The sequence below is a fragment of the Myxocyprinus asiaticus genome, chromosome 30 (assembly GCF_019703515.2).
Source record: "Myxocyprinus asiaticus isolate MX2 ecotype Aquarium Trade chromosome 30, UBuf_Myxa_2, whole genome shotgun sequence".
In the NCBI taxonomy this organism is placed as follows: domain Eukaryota; kingdom Metazoa; phylum Chordata; class Actinopteri; order Cypriniformes; family Catostomidae; genus Myxocyprinus; species Myxocyprinus asiaticus.
Genome location: NC_059373.1, coordinates 36,057,574 through 36,075,389, shown reverse-complemented (window position 1 = coordinate 36,075,389; position 17,816 = coordinate 36,057,574). Strand labels below are relative to the sequence as shown.

Sequence of the window (17,816 nt, the reverse complement as noted above, 5' to 3'; positions counted from 1 at the left end):
TCGGTCTGTTCCTTATACAAAGCTATTTAATGTTTTCATAAGACTTGGTTTTTAGCGCACAAGTCATATTGACTACTTTTATGGTGCTTTATTGTCCTTTTTGGAACTTGACAGCGTGAGTCTCCACTCACTTTCATTTTATGGAAAAGAGCAGCTTGGGCATTCTGCTAAACATCTCCTTTTGTATTACTCAGAGGAAAAAAGTCACATAGGTTTGTAATGCCATGTGAGTGAATATGTCACAAAAGAAGTTTATTTTTGGGTGAACTCTCCCTTTACAGGCACGCACTTTGGCTCACAATTAAAAAACAAATCAAATAACAGGCTAAAAAAGCCCACTCTCTTCATCAAATAGCTGTTGTTTCATTATGAGGCAATAATCACACGGAATTATACCTTCAAATATTAATGGAATTCATTAACTGCATGTGGTAAAATGTATTATTTCAGAGGTAGGAACACCTAGCATTAAGGAAGCATTAAGGAAAATGAAGCATTTTATAAATTAGACATTGCTTTCTAACTGCCTGTCAGATCCTTGAAGGAAAAACATATTTGTCTGGATGAAGCTCATTAATAAGTTTCACTCAGGGTAGAGTGGACTGATTATTTTTCCCCAAAGTCATTTTTAATTAAATATGGCCTGCAGGGTTGTACAAGTGTATTCCCTCAGAAACAGTGTGATGTGTCAAACAGATCAAATATGACTTGAAAATCCACTGAGGAATACTTGACATTCCCATTAAGCAAATTTCATCTACTAATCAGTTCGCAGCATTGCATTTTATATTTTTTTCTGCCTTGTTAATAACGTATTAAAGGGGTATTTCACCCTTAAAGGGTTAGTTCACCCAAAAATAAAAATTCTCTCATCATTTACTCACCTTCATGCCATCCCAAATGTTTATGACTTTTTCCTTCTGCAGAAAACAAATGAAGATTTTTAGAAGAATATTTCAGCTCTGTTGTTCCATACAATGCAAGTGAATGGTGATTTTATAGCTCACAAAATAGAAGTAATCCATAAGACTCCAGTGGTTTAATCCATATCTTCAGAAGTGATGTAATAGGTGTAGGTGAGAAACAGATCAATATTTAAGCCCTGTTTTACTCTAAATCTTCACTTTCACTTTTACATCTGAAAGTCACATGTGGTGCCTGTTTAGTTACACTTTCACATCTGAAAGTGAAAGTTAAAGTGGAGATTTAGAGTAAAAATGGCTTAAGTATTGTTCTGTTTCTCACATCTATTATATAAATTCTGAAGATATGAAAGGTCTGGTCACCATTCACTTGCATTGTATGGACCTACAGAGCTGAAATATTCTTCTAAAATCTTTGTTTGTGTTCTGCAGAAGAAAGTCAAACACATCTGGGATGGCATGAGGGTAAGTAAAGGATAAGAGAATTTTAATTTTTGGGTGAACTATCCCTTTAAATTAAAATCCTGTCATTATTTACTCACCCTCATGTTGTTCCAAACCCATATGACTTTCTTTCTTCCATTGAACACAAAAGATGTTAGGCAGCACCATAAAAGTCACATAACAGTACTCTATAGGACCTGTGTGTTTTATTGTAAACCTTCTGAGGCTCAGTAATAGCTTTGTTTGAGGAACAGACTGAAATTTAGCTAGTTTGCTAGTTTGTAAAATCGCTATTTACTAAAAAATTGTCCCCACCACCATAGTTCTAAAATTTTAGTTGTGCAATTTGAATATTTTCAAATTTGCCAAGTTGCAATTGGTTACAAAATGATTTTAAAAAATTACACAAAATTACACTTTTAATGTTGAAGGCGTTCATTATTTTTTTTTATTTTATATAAAACATTTTTTATTGATTCCTATATTAACACATAAAAGCAAGAACATATACAAACAGAATCAATACTTAACCCCCTCTATTACTATAACCACCACATTAACCTTCCCAATCATCGATAAATGTAATGAAGCCCATCTGTCCACATCGCTCGAAAACTTTTTAATTAAAGGGTCAAAATAAACTCTAACTAAATCAGACAAATTTGCTGGGAATAAAATACCCAAATACTTAATGCCCTGTTTGGGCCACTGAAAGGCGCCCGGCTGAAAGGCCTTTACTGGGCAGTATGCAGCCAGAGCTAAAGCTTCGGATTTAGACCAGTTGACTTTGTATCCTGAGAACTTGGAAAAGGAATTAATAATTCTGTGGAGGCAAGGCATAGATCTAGTAGTTTCAGAGACAAATAATAAATTATCATCTGCGTAAAGCAGAAGCTTATGCGCCACACCTCCTGCCATCACCCCTGGAAAATCATCCTCCTTTCTTATCGCAGCTGCTAATGGTTCCAGGGCAAGACAGAACAATAATGGGGAAAGAGGGCAACCCTGCCAAGTGCCCCTATCCAGAGTAAAATAATCTGAAATTAATACATTGTTTGTACCGCTGCTATAGGGTGTCTATAAAGTAACTTAATCCAACCAATAAATGTACTCCCGAACCCATACATTTCCAAAATCTTAAAAAGATAATCCCATTCTACCATATCAAATGCATTTCGGCATCGAGTGAGATGGCAGCGACCGGAGATTGTTCATTCGCCACTGACCACATGATATTGATGAGACGCCTGATGTTATCAGAAGAGCTGCGGCCCCGAATAAACCCCACCTGATCTATATGTATAAGAGATGTCATAACCTTACTTAAACGATTAGCCAAAATTTTGGACAAAATTTTTACATCTAGTTGGATCAGGGAAATTGGACGATAACTCTTACACTTGCTTGGATCTTTGTCTTTTTTAAGAATCAGACTGATCTGGGCTTGTGTCATGGTTGGAGGAAGCTTTCCATTCTTTAATGATTCCGTATAAACCTCTAACAAAAGTGGGGCCAATTCTGTAGCATAGGATCTAAAAATTTCAGCAGCAAAACCATCTGGCCCCAGAGCTTTGCCTGTAGGTAAGGCCTTAATTACCTCGTCAAGCTCCTCCAAGGTTATCTCAGAATCAAGAGAGTTTTTTTGCTCAGTCTTCAGTTTAGGAAGATCTAATGGTTCCACAAAGTTTCTAATATCTTCATCAGTAGACGAAGACGTAGAACTATAAAGATCAATATAGAACTCTTTAAAAGCATTATTAATATCAATGGCCGAGGTAAATATTTCACCACCAGCAGATTTCACAGAGGGAATGATAGAAAAAGACTCTCTCTGCTTTATATATCTAGCCAAAAGCTTCCCTGCTTTGTCCCCCGACTCAAAATGTGACTGTCTTGCCCTGAATAGACAAAACTCCACCTTCCACGACAAAATAGTATTATATCTGTATTTCAATCGAGTCAATTCTCTGAGGCCATCAGACGACATTCTGCGCTTCAGCTCTGCCTCTGCACTTTTAATATTTCCTTCCAACTCCACGAGTTCTCGTGCTTTGGATTTTTTGGTGAATGAGGTATACTGTATAATCCGACCCCTAAGAACCGCCTTAAGTGCCTCCCAAGCCACGCCCACAGAAGATACTGAGGACCAGTTGATCTCCATGTAAACACTGATTTCAGTCTTTAACATTTGTTGGAAATCAGGATTTTGCAAAAGGGATACATTAAGGCACCAACTATATGATTTCTTTTTCTCCGTATGTGGCAACACCTCTAAACTCACCAGGGCATGATCCGAGACTAAGATATTTCCAATTGAGCAATCAACAACAGATGAAAAGAGGGATTTGGATATTAAAAAAAAAATCTATTCTAGAATAAATCTTATGGACTGATAAAAAAAATGTAGTCTCTACCAGATGGGTTCAAAAGTCTCCAAATATCTGCAAGACCAAGATTTTTACACATCCTGTGAAGCATCAATGTTGCTCTAAGGGGCTTACACACTTTTGCTTCACTATGATCTAGGACTGAATCCATCAAAAGATTAAAGTCTCCTCCCAATATTATATCATGAGGGGTGCCAGCGACTTGCAGCATCCCTACAAGATCTATAAAAAAGCCCTGGTCATCAGCGTTAGGTGCGTAAATATTAGCCAAAATCAACCTTTGCCCCTGAATTTCTGCTAAAACAATAATGACTCTTCCTAATTTATCTTTAATTATTATATTTACATTATTTAATATGTTTGAGAAATTTGAATTGTAGATGTTTATTTATCAGCATAATAACTTCCCTGCTCTTACTTGAGCCAGCACTGAAGAAAACATGTCCACTCCATATCTTCCCAAATTTTTCAGCTTCCTGCGGGGAGAGATGTGTTTCTTGAAGAAACACTATATCATATTTCTTATGTTTAAGAAAAGAAATAACCTTCCTTCTTTTTATGGGGTGCCCCAAACCATTCACATTTCACGTGGAGAGAGATAGTACACTCATATTAACATTTGACATTTTGATATAATAGAAAAAATAAATTGTGTGTCAAAAACAAGATTACACAGATCACATTCCCCATTAATGAAACAATCAAATCCTGAACTTCCCCCCGAACAAAACATACAGAAAAAAGAAAAATGTGTGCATTAACCTCGCGCACGACAGCGCCAACCGGCGTCAATCCCTTAAAACTCAAAGAGTCCATGCACGCCTACGAGAGCCCCCGCGACAACTTTGCCATCGGATTGCTCAAGTCCGGTGCTTCTATACAAATTTTGTGAGGCAAAATTACATAACAGAAAATACTTTGTAAAACAGACCCCAGCCAACAGGCAGAATAACAGAAAAAACATGTAGACTCATTCACAGAACCATCTCGAAGTGTGTTCCTCTGCAAAACAAACTCCAGTTGATATAAAACCGTTCAGTTTCCTCAGACAGACAAACAAATGTTCAGTGAGCCAGCTGTTATGAGTTCAGCAGATGACGTAATCATTCTACTGTCCCTTAAAAATACTCCACAGAAACAAACTCCAGTCAGCAGGAGGAATAAGCACAAAGAACGAACAGATTTATCCACAGCTGTTCCAAAGGAGTGTTATTCAACAGAACAAACTCCAGCCGCTAGGCGGAGCCAGCACGGAAAACAAAACTGGCATCCCGGTTCCTCAGATGATCAAGAGCCAAACTAACTGGAGGCTGCACAAAAAAAAAAAAAAAAAACTATACCATAACTTACTCAGCCCGTCAACTTTATAAAAGACGTCCTTTATGTGAGCATGTAGATATGTTGCGGTCATCCATAGTGTCCATTCTCAATCTGGCTGAGGACTTCAGTGTAAAAAACGATCTTCCAACAATGCAGAAGTTTATTAAGAATACTTTGCGACCATTCTTCGTTTCTATTCTCAGTTTGGCCAGGATCATCAGTGCAAAAGTGATCTTCTGTTGGTGTAAGAGTTTCTTACATTCCTTGAACCGATCACGTTTCTCTCTTGTCAAATTCACAAAGTCTGGGAACAAGAAACATTGTGATTCCTCCAAGAATGCTTTCCTTTGCTCCTTGCCTGGCGCAACACGAGATCTTTATCGGATGATCTCAGAAATTTGACCAGAATTGATCAGGGCCTATCTCCCTCAGCAGATCTGTGAGCCGGTACTCTGTGAGCTCGCTCGATTTCCAGCTTGTGGCCTGTTATGTCGAGCAGACTCGGAAAGAGCTCGTTCAGGAATTTCACCATATCTCTGCCCTCTTCATGCTCAGGAATTCCAACAATTCGTATGTTATTCCTTCGGCTCATATTTTCAAAATATTCCAGTTTTTCCTAAATTAATTCCAAATCTGTTTGGACGCGGGCGGATTAGCGGATAATTCCCTCTCCGATGACTCAAGATAATCGATTCGTTTTTCAACTTCTGTCACTCTTGTAAACAACTCAGAGAATTTTGTTTCCATCGCCGTAATCGATCGACGTATTACAGCGAGATCCTCCAAGTCAGCAACAACCTTTGTCAGCATTACCGAGATGTTGGACAGTTGACGCTAAATTTCATTCACGTGCCGTCCAAATCGAGTCCCCGGTCCGCAGGCCCGTCAGAGGCCTCAGCTTGAGCACGTAAGTGTCTTTTAATGTCTCCAGAGTCTGAGGTTTTTGACTTCTTTTCCATGTTTACCTCAAAGAGCTAGTATGTAACTGGGTGTATTGAATCTCACCGGATCACAACATGAAAATAATTAAAAAACTAGCAAAGTTCACAGAGCTCGTGTCTCACACGTCTGCTTCTCGCATGGCGTCCGTGGACTCCCATGAAGGCATTCATTAATGACTTATATGTCATTTATAAATGCATTAAAAATTATTTATATGCAGTTATAACAACATGCATAAAAGGGAAACTTTCATCCAATACTTACCAAATAATGAGCAATTTAATTTATTCATCATAAATGCTTAATGAATTCACTTATTCATACGTAGTCATCAAAAACATAAAATGCACAAATTCATGATTTGTCACAATGCAGCAAAAATAGAGATTAAAAACAGGGATTATGTCCATTTACAGAAGAATGGTGCTTCTCAGAATGGTGTCCCAATTTACCATCCTAGTTACCTAAAGCCCTCTGCAAAAACACTTTTCAGGTCTTCAGGCTTATTCACAGCATATACCATATAATAAAGCCTGATGAACATTAAATCATACTGAATTTTATGTACTTAAGTTTCTAATGTTGAACAAGAGTTATTAAGCATTTATAAAATGTGAATTTAAATTTGGCAGGTATTGCATGAAAGTCGCCCTTTTTATGCATGTTGTTATAAACGCATGTCAATTATTTATAATGTATTTGTAAATAAATGATTAGTCATTAATGAACCCCTTTATAAACCCTCAACAAAGGGAACATTCATGTGAATTGTTACCCAGTACATTTATATTTGATAGGATGACCAATTTAAAACAGTTGGTGTTGTGAACAATTGTGAAAGTCATGAAGTTGAAACGGCACTTTTTAGGTCATTCCATATATCTCAGTGGGATTAGTGTCTGGTCTTTGTCTGGGCCAAAAATCATGTAAAAAAAAAAACTATATATATTTTCTTTACTCTGTTTTTAAGTCCCTGCTGCAGAGAACTAAAATCTCCAAAGTATGATGCTTCGACCACTGCACAGGTGTTTCCAATACATTGAGCTGTTTTAGGTTTGTTCCAAACATACAGTAAAAAAAATAATAATAATAAAATAAAAAAAAATAATTGATTTTACAGTAAAGTGTGCTTTTACTAGTTGCATGACTTTCACAGTATATTTTACAGTATTGTTTCAACAGTTTATTACATTTAAAAGACAACTGTATACTGACTTTGCAGTGAACAGGGCCATGAAATTACTGTAATGTAGCAGTGTTATATTGTAGAATCAAAAATATAAAATGTATAGTTTTGTATGCTTTGGTCAGTCAAGCTCCAAAAATTACCATCAAAGTCTCATGAAAGAAAATATGGAATTGCTTTGTATGAGTTGATTTCTGTACATACCTGGTTGCCAGCGGTACTAAAAGTTTATGTGCAATAACAGATCAGTCGTGTATCACAGCCTGTCTGTAACGTTGGCTGGAACTGGCAATGACGAAGACAATGAAGACGTGATAAAGATGAACCCAAGTGCAATTTATTTACATACGTGAAATCCAAAACGTGAATCCGAAACATAATAAACATAAACAACTTACTTGACATAACAATAAACTTGACATAAACTTGACTTGACATGGCATGGCAACATACCAAACACACACAATACTTGACAAAGGACAATGGAAACATGAGGGTTTAAATACATGGACATGGGAGAACAAACCAATGAACAACAGATCTCTAAACAAGATAATAAAACAATAAACCAATGAAAACAAGACACATGAACATGGAGGGAAAACATGAAATCACATGACAAGGGAACCACATGACATGAAACAGGAACTAGAAATAAACTTTTCAGAATAAAAGACATGAAAAACATGACGTAACAAAATACACATGACACTGTCATTGCAAGAATTGCGACCTCATTGTTTGATTACAACTTTTTTTTTCCTTTTCTTACAAATGCACCAGATAGTGTAGACTATACATCTTGATCAGACTTAGTCAATCTCTAAATTGAACTAATTTTCTCCCGGCTGCACAGTGCAAAGTATACCGTTCTTAAAACACAATTGCATCAGCTTGAAGAAAGTTTATGTATTTCAATTAAGTCCAAGTTCCCATTCAAACAGAACACCAAATACCATAATGGTGACTTCAAACAAAACACAACTATCCCACAATGCAGTGCAAATTGTTATTTCTTTTTTACAGTAATTTGTTGTGTTATAACAGAAAATGGCATAGTCTGCATTGATTTTACAGTAAAATTCTGAAAGCAGTATTTTATTATAATAAATTCATGTTAAATCTTGTTAAATCCAAGCAGGTTTTATCAGTGTAGTGTTCATAGCACTGAGGCCCAGACCGTAGAATCAACATTTTATTTGAGTCTGTAAGATGCCTTTGGGAAACCTTAAGACTTAAAAGCTTTTCTCTTTCTGGACTTCTATTCAGGCCAGATTTCTGAAGAGTGCATACATTGTTGCTTCATGTACAGATGGAGAATTATGACCACTTTAGAGCTGCCTTACCTTTCTTTTTGTCTTGACAGTAGTGTATGGACTGTTTTATTCCAAAAAATATTGCAAGCTGTTAGGGAGAAACAACTTCCTATTAATGGCAATGGTTTTGAAATTAAATGTTTAACAAGCATATATGGCTGAGGTGTTTTGGTGTCAGCATACTTTTGGCTATAAAGTATGTATATTCACTGTCTTAGTAACTATGACGACTGAAACTGAGAAAAAAATGGCTTCAAAGTTTTTTGATTGTCCAGACAAATATGGATTAAAATATGGATAAAAAATATTCTTACTCTGTTTTCTCTGAATCTGAGCATAGTTGAGACAAACCCATCTGACACAGGACAGAGCGCAGTCTAAGAGATTCACAATTTAATTTTGACAAAATGTTATTTACTGTGTTTTGCATTTGAAGGACAGTATATGCCTATCGCAAACCCCTTTGTTTTTGGAAATAAGTAATTACATTTGTGCTTGTGCAAAACGTTAATTCCTGACATAAAAAATTACATAATTTGTGTAAATACCAAATTTTTTTATATCAAAAATTGAATTTGAACTAATAAAAGCCATGATTTTTTATATCTGTAACTGCATTTTCACTTGTAAAATTTCACAATGATCTGTCATTCACTCATGTGCAAAACACAATTACAGATATCTATAATTAATTTCGTAACAGTTTCTTCTTACAAGTAACATTTTTTATACCAGTAACAACATTGTTACTAGTACAAATCCAATTCCTGATCCAATATCCATTCCTGATAACAACAACTGAATTACAACTAATAAAAATGCTTAATTTTGATATCTGAAATTTAGTTTTCACTACTTTCATATTCACTATGTTCACATGTAAATGTAGTTTCAGTTTCACTGTGTTAATTCGGATATCTGGAACTGGATTTCAAATATCAATCAATCGAAGAGTAATTAAAGATTTCTTTATTTAAATTCTTACTTATTACAGTCACATTGCAGATCTGGAATTAACATTGCCACTAGTGAAAACCAAATTACATCATCAAAAATTAGCATACTAGTTCAATTCAATTGTTGACATCAGGAATGAACATGTGCACAAGTAAAGTAATTATTCATATAAAAAAAGGTTTATTTTTACTAGGAAGAAATACATAGCTGATATGTTTTTTTGGAATGTCATCTAAGAAATTAATTATAGATATGTGTATCTGCATTTTGAACAGGAATGAATGAAAATGTGAAATTCTATTGTAGAAAATGCATTAAAATATTTGGACTCTATTTTCATGAGCGCTATGCACAGCGACCGAGCGCTACGTCTTATCCAGTTTTCGTGAGAACACTGATTCTAAGCGCAATTTTCGTGCCAGTGTAAAGCACAAGTGGCCGTGGGTGGGAGTGTTTGTGCTATCTGTGGGTGTATGCGCACAGACTGTATTGTATGGAGCCTAAATGAATTTGAGCAAAGTACAATTTGCTATTTTCCTGAGAAATAGATCATTGTGCTAAGACGGGGCAGGTCTGTTCCCAGCGCAAAGTCTAAACTCAGTTCCTGGATTTGCAGTTTCAAGATTCTACCAGCAGGTGGTTATAAAGTGCATGTCCAAACTCTGAAAATAAGGTGGAACATCAAATTAAGTCCCTGACAATCAGAGTTGAAGCCGTTTTATGAAATAAAAATGTATGAGATTTGTGTTAAACTATCTATAGGTCATGGTTTATTTTTCAATAATTATTATGTTTATATTTACAACTGTATTTATGATCTAATTTGTATTGGTATTTTTCCACCTGTTGTCGTAGAGTGATTTTTAAGTCACTGTAAAAGGTGCAGGTGAAAGTTGGAGAGAGTAAAATGTTCAGATTTGGTAGGATTTTTTTGACCACTTTGTTATTTTGATACATTTTAATTTTATTTGAAGTGTAATTTGAATTTAGAAATATTTTGGGTTTCATTTTTTCGTGTTTCAATAAATTGAATTGTATTTTTATACCAGAAGAAGTGAAGTGAAGTGCGTGCCGACACAATTACGGTTAATAGGCTACTAGCCATGATTTGTGTGTCTGTAGATGAATATGATTAATAACACTTACATTCTCTATAATTTAACGGAGCGTACATCCAAATCCTGACGAGAATCACATTTTATATTGCGAATAAAAGGAGCGTGTCACTGTCATAGAAATATGCCTAACATTCAACAAGCATGCAGTTAATGCACAAAAGTACTGTATGTAAGTCCATATTTCTATTCTAGTTCATTGCATCCAGTCCATTTACACTACCAACTTCTTATGAATGTGCTGTCTTTGTTTATATCACTGGTGCTTGAGGGAATGGACTATATAATAGGACGCAGATGCTGCAATAACCAGTGAAGAACCTCCGAATTAAACTGCACTTGATCCAGCCCATTAGCGCGTGGGGTGCACTATTTCAACAAACTCGCTTGTGTCTAGACAGCACATGCTTGCATGAAAATACCAAAATTCAGCACCATGCCCACAAACTTTGCATGTACTTATGGCATAGCGCTGCGCTTAGCGAGTAATGACATAATTTATAATATCAAGAATACAATTTTTACTGTACTTGTGCAAACATAATTACTGATATCAAAAATTACAGTTTTAACTAGTGAAAATGTAATTATAGATATCTATAATCCATATCCTGAACGTGATTAAATGTCGAAAGGGCTTGAGATAATATGCCCTGACTTGTCTCCCAAGAACCTTGTCTCCAACATCCATAGAACATTTATTTATCTTTATTATGTTGCATTGCCTTGGACAGTTGCTTTACATGTGTCCAGGCATACAGTAAGTGCATTTACTCTAAAATCACATGCAATAAATCAGCTGCACACAATTTGACTCAAGTAATTTGGAGAAGAGAGTTGATTACTTCAGAGGTGTAATAAAATGTGAAACAGTCCATACTGGATTTATACCTTGACCTTGAACTCTATGCATGTTTTCTCTTCAGGGTGAATGCTCGCAGAGGTGCTTCAACATCTTTGTACTGGAAACGGTTTGTGTGGGCTGGTTCTCCCTGGAGTTTATTTTGCGGTTCATCCAGACGCAGAGCAAGTGCACTTTCTTACGCACACCCCTCAACATAATTGACGTGGTGGCCATCCTGCCCTACTACATCACTCTGATCGTGGACTCATTGTCCGTGAGCGACCGGCCCACTGGCTCAGGAAACAACTACCTGGAGAAGGTCGGATTGGTCCTGCGAGTTCTTCGAGCATTACGGATCTTCTACGTAATGCGTTTAGCTCGGCACTCTTTAGGGCTGCAGACGTTGGGGCTTACGGTACGCCGTTGCACTCGTGAGTTCGGACTGCTTTTGCTTTTCCTGTGTGTCGCCATGGCGTTGTTCTCGCCACTGGTCTTCCTGGCTGAGAGCGAGCTGGGTGCCAAGCAGGAGTTCACCAGCATCCCCGGGAGTTACTGGTGGGCTGTGATCTCCATGACGACAGTTGGATACGGGGACATGGTTCCTCGCAGTATTCCGGGTCAAGTGGTGGCGCTCAGCAGCATCCTGAGCGGAATACTGCTCATGGCGTTCCCGGTCACGTCTATATTTCACACTTTCTCACGCTCCTATGTGGAGCTTAAAGAGGAACAGAGTCGGGCCTCCAGGCACAAGCCTGATTCCCAGGACAGCACCAAATCCCAGAATAGTGAGGACTCCCAGGACACCGATAGTTCCATACATGGAATCACAGAACATACGGCAGCCATCAGTGCACACCACCGCAGATCTGTTGTTACGGCAAGTCAAGGAGTCCCACTGGTCAGGAGATCACTGAAATCCTAATGCACACAGCAGACTGTAAGACTCTGTAAGATGTGGGACAGGTGAGATGCCATATGTATTGTATCTGAATGAAACAGGTGACTTAACAATAAAAGACATTGGGAAGGTGGTGCTATAATGGACAGGTTTGTAAGTCCAAAGCACAATTATATAAAGGTTTAGTTCACCAAAAAAGAAAATTCTGTCAGCATTTACTCACCCTCTTGTTGTTCCAAACCTGTATAATTTTGTGTGGAACACAAATGGAGTTGTTGGGCAGAATATTCATGCTGCTCTTTTCAATACATTACAAGTGAAATGGCTGGGTCTGTCAAGCTCCAAAAATGACCATCAAAGTCTTATGAAATAAAATGTGGAATAGCTTTGTACGAGGAACACACCAAAATTTAAGATGTTATTCACTGAAAATCTTTCCCTCTGCAGTAGCTCTCATTCTCTACTCAGTGGCATCTCATTCATAGTCCTGTATTCAAATATGGCGTATTAAGACAGGTTGTGCCAGGTTTGATGTCAATGATGCGCCATTTGTCACGTGTCATAACCAGTGTGAGGGAAGCCACTTTGGAGGTATTTAAACTTGGTCACTTTATGTGTTTTTAATGATCGGATTGCTATGCTCTCAAAGACGGGTTCAAGGCAGATGTAGGCATATACCTCCAGAAGTGGTTTGAGATGCATTCCATTCGAAACTCGGTTAAAATGTAAATGCATCTGGCTGTTCAAGCGGCATATGTAAACCTTACTCCGCCCAAACAGAACTACGTCAGCATGGGGAAAATGTGAAACACAACAGCTGTAACCAAGTATTTCATGTCTCCCATTGCGCAGTAAATAATAACAAGTTAAGAAACGGATGCACGTTGTAGGACAGACTGACGTTGATGAAACTGAAACTAAACACTGCCAATGAGCGTAGCTGATGCGCATGGACATATCTTAACTACAACAAGCCCGAGGGGAAAAATAAAACACTGCACGCACACAGACACACACACCGCACTGGGCAAAGTCACTTGGAATCAAATAATAAATCACATCTTTGAAATTTGCTGTCCGGCATTAGCTTAATCACAGAAGTGAACTCTGTTTTATTTGCATTAAATATTTTTATTTGCATATAGCAGGAATTAAAGATCAGATTTATATCCGTTTGGCGGAGACACATTGATATGACCAAGTGTAAATGGAATGTGCTTATTCAATACTGTAGCTTCCCAAGCTAAAAGCCAATCAAAAATGTAGGTAGTTAAACTACAGTCATGCTACTCTTTTTAAAAAGTAATCAGTTAGACTACAAGCTACTAAAAAAAGTAGAACATTGAAGCTATTTAAAGCAGAAAATATTTTTTCACTATATAACAATCAGATGATTTTTAATTCTGCAGTCAGTTCTATATTTCATTAGGGTGACATTCCCTTACAAAAATGAATCATGGTTTTACTACAGTAACAATAGTTTAATTATGGTATTTGTAGTAAAACTATCATAACCACAAAATTAACCATGGTTAGTACAATCATGTTTACTAGAATAATACTGTAGTAAAACCATGATTACTAAATAGCTACTACATTATTAATGTTGTGAAACCATGGTAAATAAATTCCATCAAAACCATGCTTTCTGCCAAAAAACATGGTTACTACCAAGGGCATAGCCAGGAAATGACTTTTGGGTGGGCCTCAATAAAAATGGATGGGCCAAATTTTGGCCCTTTTTTTTTTTAACCAAATTTTCCTTAACAACAGAGAGGCGGCACATTCAATCAGCTCTTTAACACTTTCAGAAATCAGAATTTATGCATTTTTAAAAACTATTTTATAAATATATATTTGAAGTCATAGAAAAATCTCTAAAAATGTGGGTGGGCCTGAGTCTAACTTGACTACATCACTGGTTACTACTGTCATGGTTACTACAATATAACTATAGTAAACCATGGTTAATTTTCATAAGCATTAAAGAAATAGGGTGAAAACTTTAAATTGGTTACAAATTTATTCTTAAATTGGATAGTTCACCCAAAAATGAAAATTCTCTCATCATTTATTCACCCTCATGCCATCCCAGATGTGTATGACTTTCTTTCTTCTGCTGAACACAAATTAAGAATATGTCAGCTCTGTAGGTCCATACAATGCAAGTGAATGGTGATCAGAACTCTTAAGGTCCAAATATCACAAAAAGGCAGCATAAAAGTAATCCATATGACTCCACTGGTTTAATCAATGTCTTCTGAAGTCATCCAGTCGGTTTTGGGTGATAAAAGACCAAAACGTAACTCCTTTTTCACTGTACATCTTGACAGGAGTCTCCTTGGCGATCGTGATTTCACACTCGTTTAGCATCATCTAGCACTCTGCACATGCGTCAAGCACTAGGAAGTGTAATCTGTCCTGAAATCATGATGGTGCCTAAAGACTGCAATGGCAAGATGTTCAGTGAAAAAGGAGTTTTAGTTTGGTTTGTTCTCACCCAAAACCAACTGGATCGCTTCAGAAAACATTGATTAAACCACTGGAGTCACATAGATTACACTGTAAACAATGTCCATAATTTTAATGGTAAAAGACTGTAAAAATGCTACAGTAAAAAAACGTAAATTGGTTAACGAGTACTTACCTTAAAATATATTGTAAAAATTGTAATATATTTAAAAAGACAATACATGTTGTTTTACAGTAAAATGTTGTAAAAATTAAAAAATTTTAGATGCAAAATTTTCCCATACACCGATCTGCCACAACATTAAAACCACCTGCCTAATATTCTGTAGGTCCCCCTCGTGATGTCAAAACAGCGCCAACCCGCATCTCAGAATAGCATTCTGAGATGATATTCTTCTCATCACAGTTGTACAGAGTGGTTATCTGAGTTACCGTAGACTTTGTCAGTTCGAACCAGTCTGATCATTCTCTGTTGACCTCTCTCATCAACAAGGCCTTTCCATTCACAGAACTGCCGATCACTAGATGTTTTTTTGTTTTTGGCACCATTCTGAGTAAATTCTAGAGACTGTTGTGTGTGAAAATCCCAGGAGATCAGCAGTTACAGAAATACTCACACCAGCCCGTCTGGCACCAACAATCATACCACGGTCTAAGTCACTGAGATCACATTTTTCCCCATTCTGATGGTTGATGTGAACATTAACTGAAGCTCCTGACCTGTATCTGCATGATTTTATGCTCTGCACTGCTGCCACACAATTGGCTACTTAGATAATCACATGGATGATTGCTGGTGCAAGGTGGTTTTAATCTTGTGGCTGATCGGTGTATAATTAACAATACAAATGTATATTATGTTTAACAAGAGATTACATGTACTTTTTACGGTAAATTATTGTTAAAATTATGGTAAAAAACTGTAATCAGGCGTTCCCAGAATTCCTTGCGTGACCCATTTCATTTTATTATATTTTATGGGAATAGTTGTTTCTTCTTATTTTTAATATTAGTTATGTACATTGGGGTGTTCTGTGTTAATGTTTACTGCATTATTTTAATTTCACATGTGTTACTCTGATGGTGTTTTGTGTTTGTGTGAGTGACACTGAGTTCTGTCTCTATATGTTTATTGGTCATTGCTCTTGGAAAGGCCACTATTGATGAACATCATGTCATCATGTGCCCTTCAATAATTACTACAGTGATTAACAATACATTATAAAGTGAAAAGCAGATTTTTACAGTTTCAGAAGGTTAATATATTAAGTTTATCATCTAATAATATAAACGACAGTACTGCACTGTAAAAAATACAGGCATCAAAATTACATACTTAAAGCCTGAAATGTGGTTACCATATTTTTTACAGTGAATTTCTGTCAACCACAGCTGCCAGATTTTGACCATAAATTTAACAGGATATTTTTTTACAGTGTGACAGCTTTTTACCGTAAAATTTTGTTTACAGCACCAGCGTGGTCATGCTAATTCAGCAGAAAAGGGCAGTTTGATTTACTGGTTTGAAATGTAATTTGTTTGTAAATTACAACAGTTTTAAACTGTAAAATGTACAGGTTGTTCTGTAAAGTTGTTAACATTTTTACTGTATTTTTTATATAATTATTTTGGCAACCACAGCTGCCAGTTTTTTTTTTTTACTGTGGACTTTTATGATGCCTTTATGTGATATTTGGAGCTTCAGAGTTCTTCAGAGAAGAAAAAATCATACACTTTTGGTATGGCCTGAGGGTGAGTAAATGAGGGAATATTCATTTTTGGGTGAACTATCGCTTTAATATACACTAAAAAACTAGAAAACACCATACTGTATATAACAGAATCAAAATATAGTGATAAGCAGCAGCAAAACATGAAATATCTGGCTTCAAAAAAGAAGACCTTAAAGTCCCTTTAAGGCTATGCGAGGCTCAAGTGAATCAGTGAATCATTTACATGAACTGTCCAAACAGTGCTGGAAATGGCCAGGATTCACTGAGAAGACCCTTCAATGTTATTTTTATATAAAGGACTGACATAGGCGTTATACTGTACAGTATACGCAAATGGGCTCACTTTATCTTAATAATTTTTTTCATTTATATTATAACTTTATGATTTAGCTGTGCAGAAATTATAATAATTTGACTGCCTACATTTATGTTTCAATAACAACAAATTAAAAGAAAGCATTAATTTTTAGAGACTTACGTTAGCTCTGCGAAATGATCTTAAACCTTATGAATTAATGTGCATTTTTAATATATTTGGAACCGCTCAAGCAATGCCAATACTAATTAATATGCGTTTTTGATGCATTTGAACCCAGTCAAGTGTCAAGCGATGTGGGCCCACTCAGGACCACCCTCCTCCTCACCTTTATCGCTCCTGATCTGCTGCCCTGCAAAACAGAGGCACGACACAACAGCCGAAGACGGCCGTCTAGTGCATGTTTACATAAACCAACAATTTAAAAAAAAAATCACGCAGGCAGTGTTGTACTATTCATCATATATAAATTGCTTTATATATGCAAATGATATTTTCAGGTCTTCTAAAGCCATACTATAGCTTTGTGTGAGGAAAAGACAGAAATTTTACTAGTTATTTGCTGAAAATAACCCCCTTCATCCCATTTTCAGCCTTGTGTCCGAAAGAACCAATTCACTTAAATGATTTGGTTTTCCCAGCTGCTTTTGAACAGTCTGCTGTTGTGTTCCACAGAAGAAAGAAAATCATACGTGGTTGGAACATCATGAAGGTAAGTAAATGATGACAGAATTTACATTTTTGGGTGAACTGTTCCTTTAAGCAGGTGTTCCTGATAGAGGGATGCTCCTACCTGTGAAAACTGTATGACTGTGAAGACTGCCATTTTATTTGGCATCCACCTTTAAAGAGCTATTTTTTGGTGACAGAGCATTTGGTGTCTGTTACACTGTTTAAACAATGCGTTCATGAATTTTCATTGATGCTTCTATATAGCTGATTTGCAATAAAAAGTGTATGAAA

At 36.5% G+C, this 17,816-nt stretch overlaps 1 protein-coding gene across 1 annotated transcript in view; it reads left to right on the top strand.

Annotated features, from left to right (window-relative positions):
• Positions 1-14,826, top strand: part of kcng2 (potassium voltage-gated channel, subfamily G, member 2) — a 38,131-nt gene extending 23,305 nt beyond the window's left edge. The window contains exon 4 of the mRNA XM_051663206.1: positions 11,517-14,826. Coding sequence (XP_051519166.1) covers positions 11,517-12,356 — 840 coding nt within the window. The 3' untranslated portion in view covers positions 12,357-14,826. The remainder of the gene's footprint in view (positions 1-11,516) is intronic.
• The last annotated feature ends 2,990 nt before the right edge of the window (positions 14,827-17,816 follow it).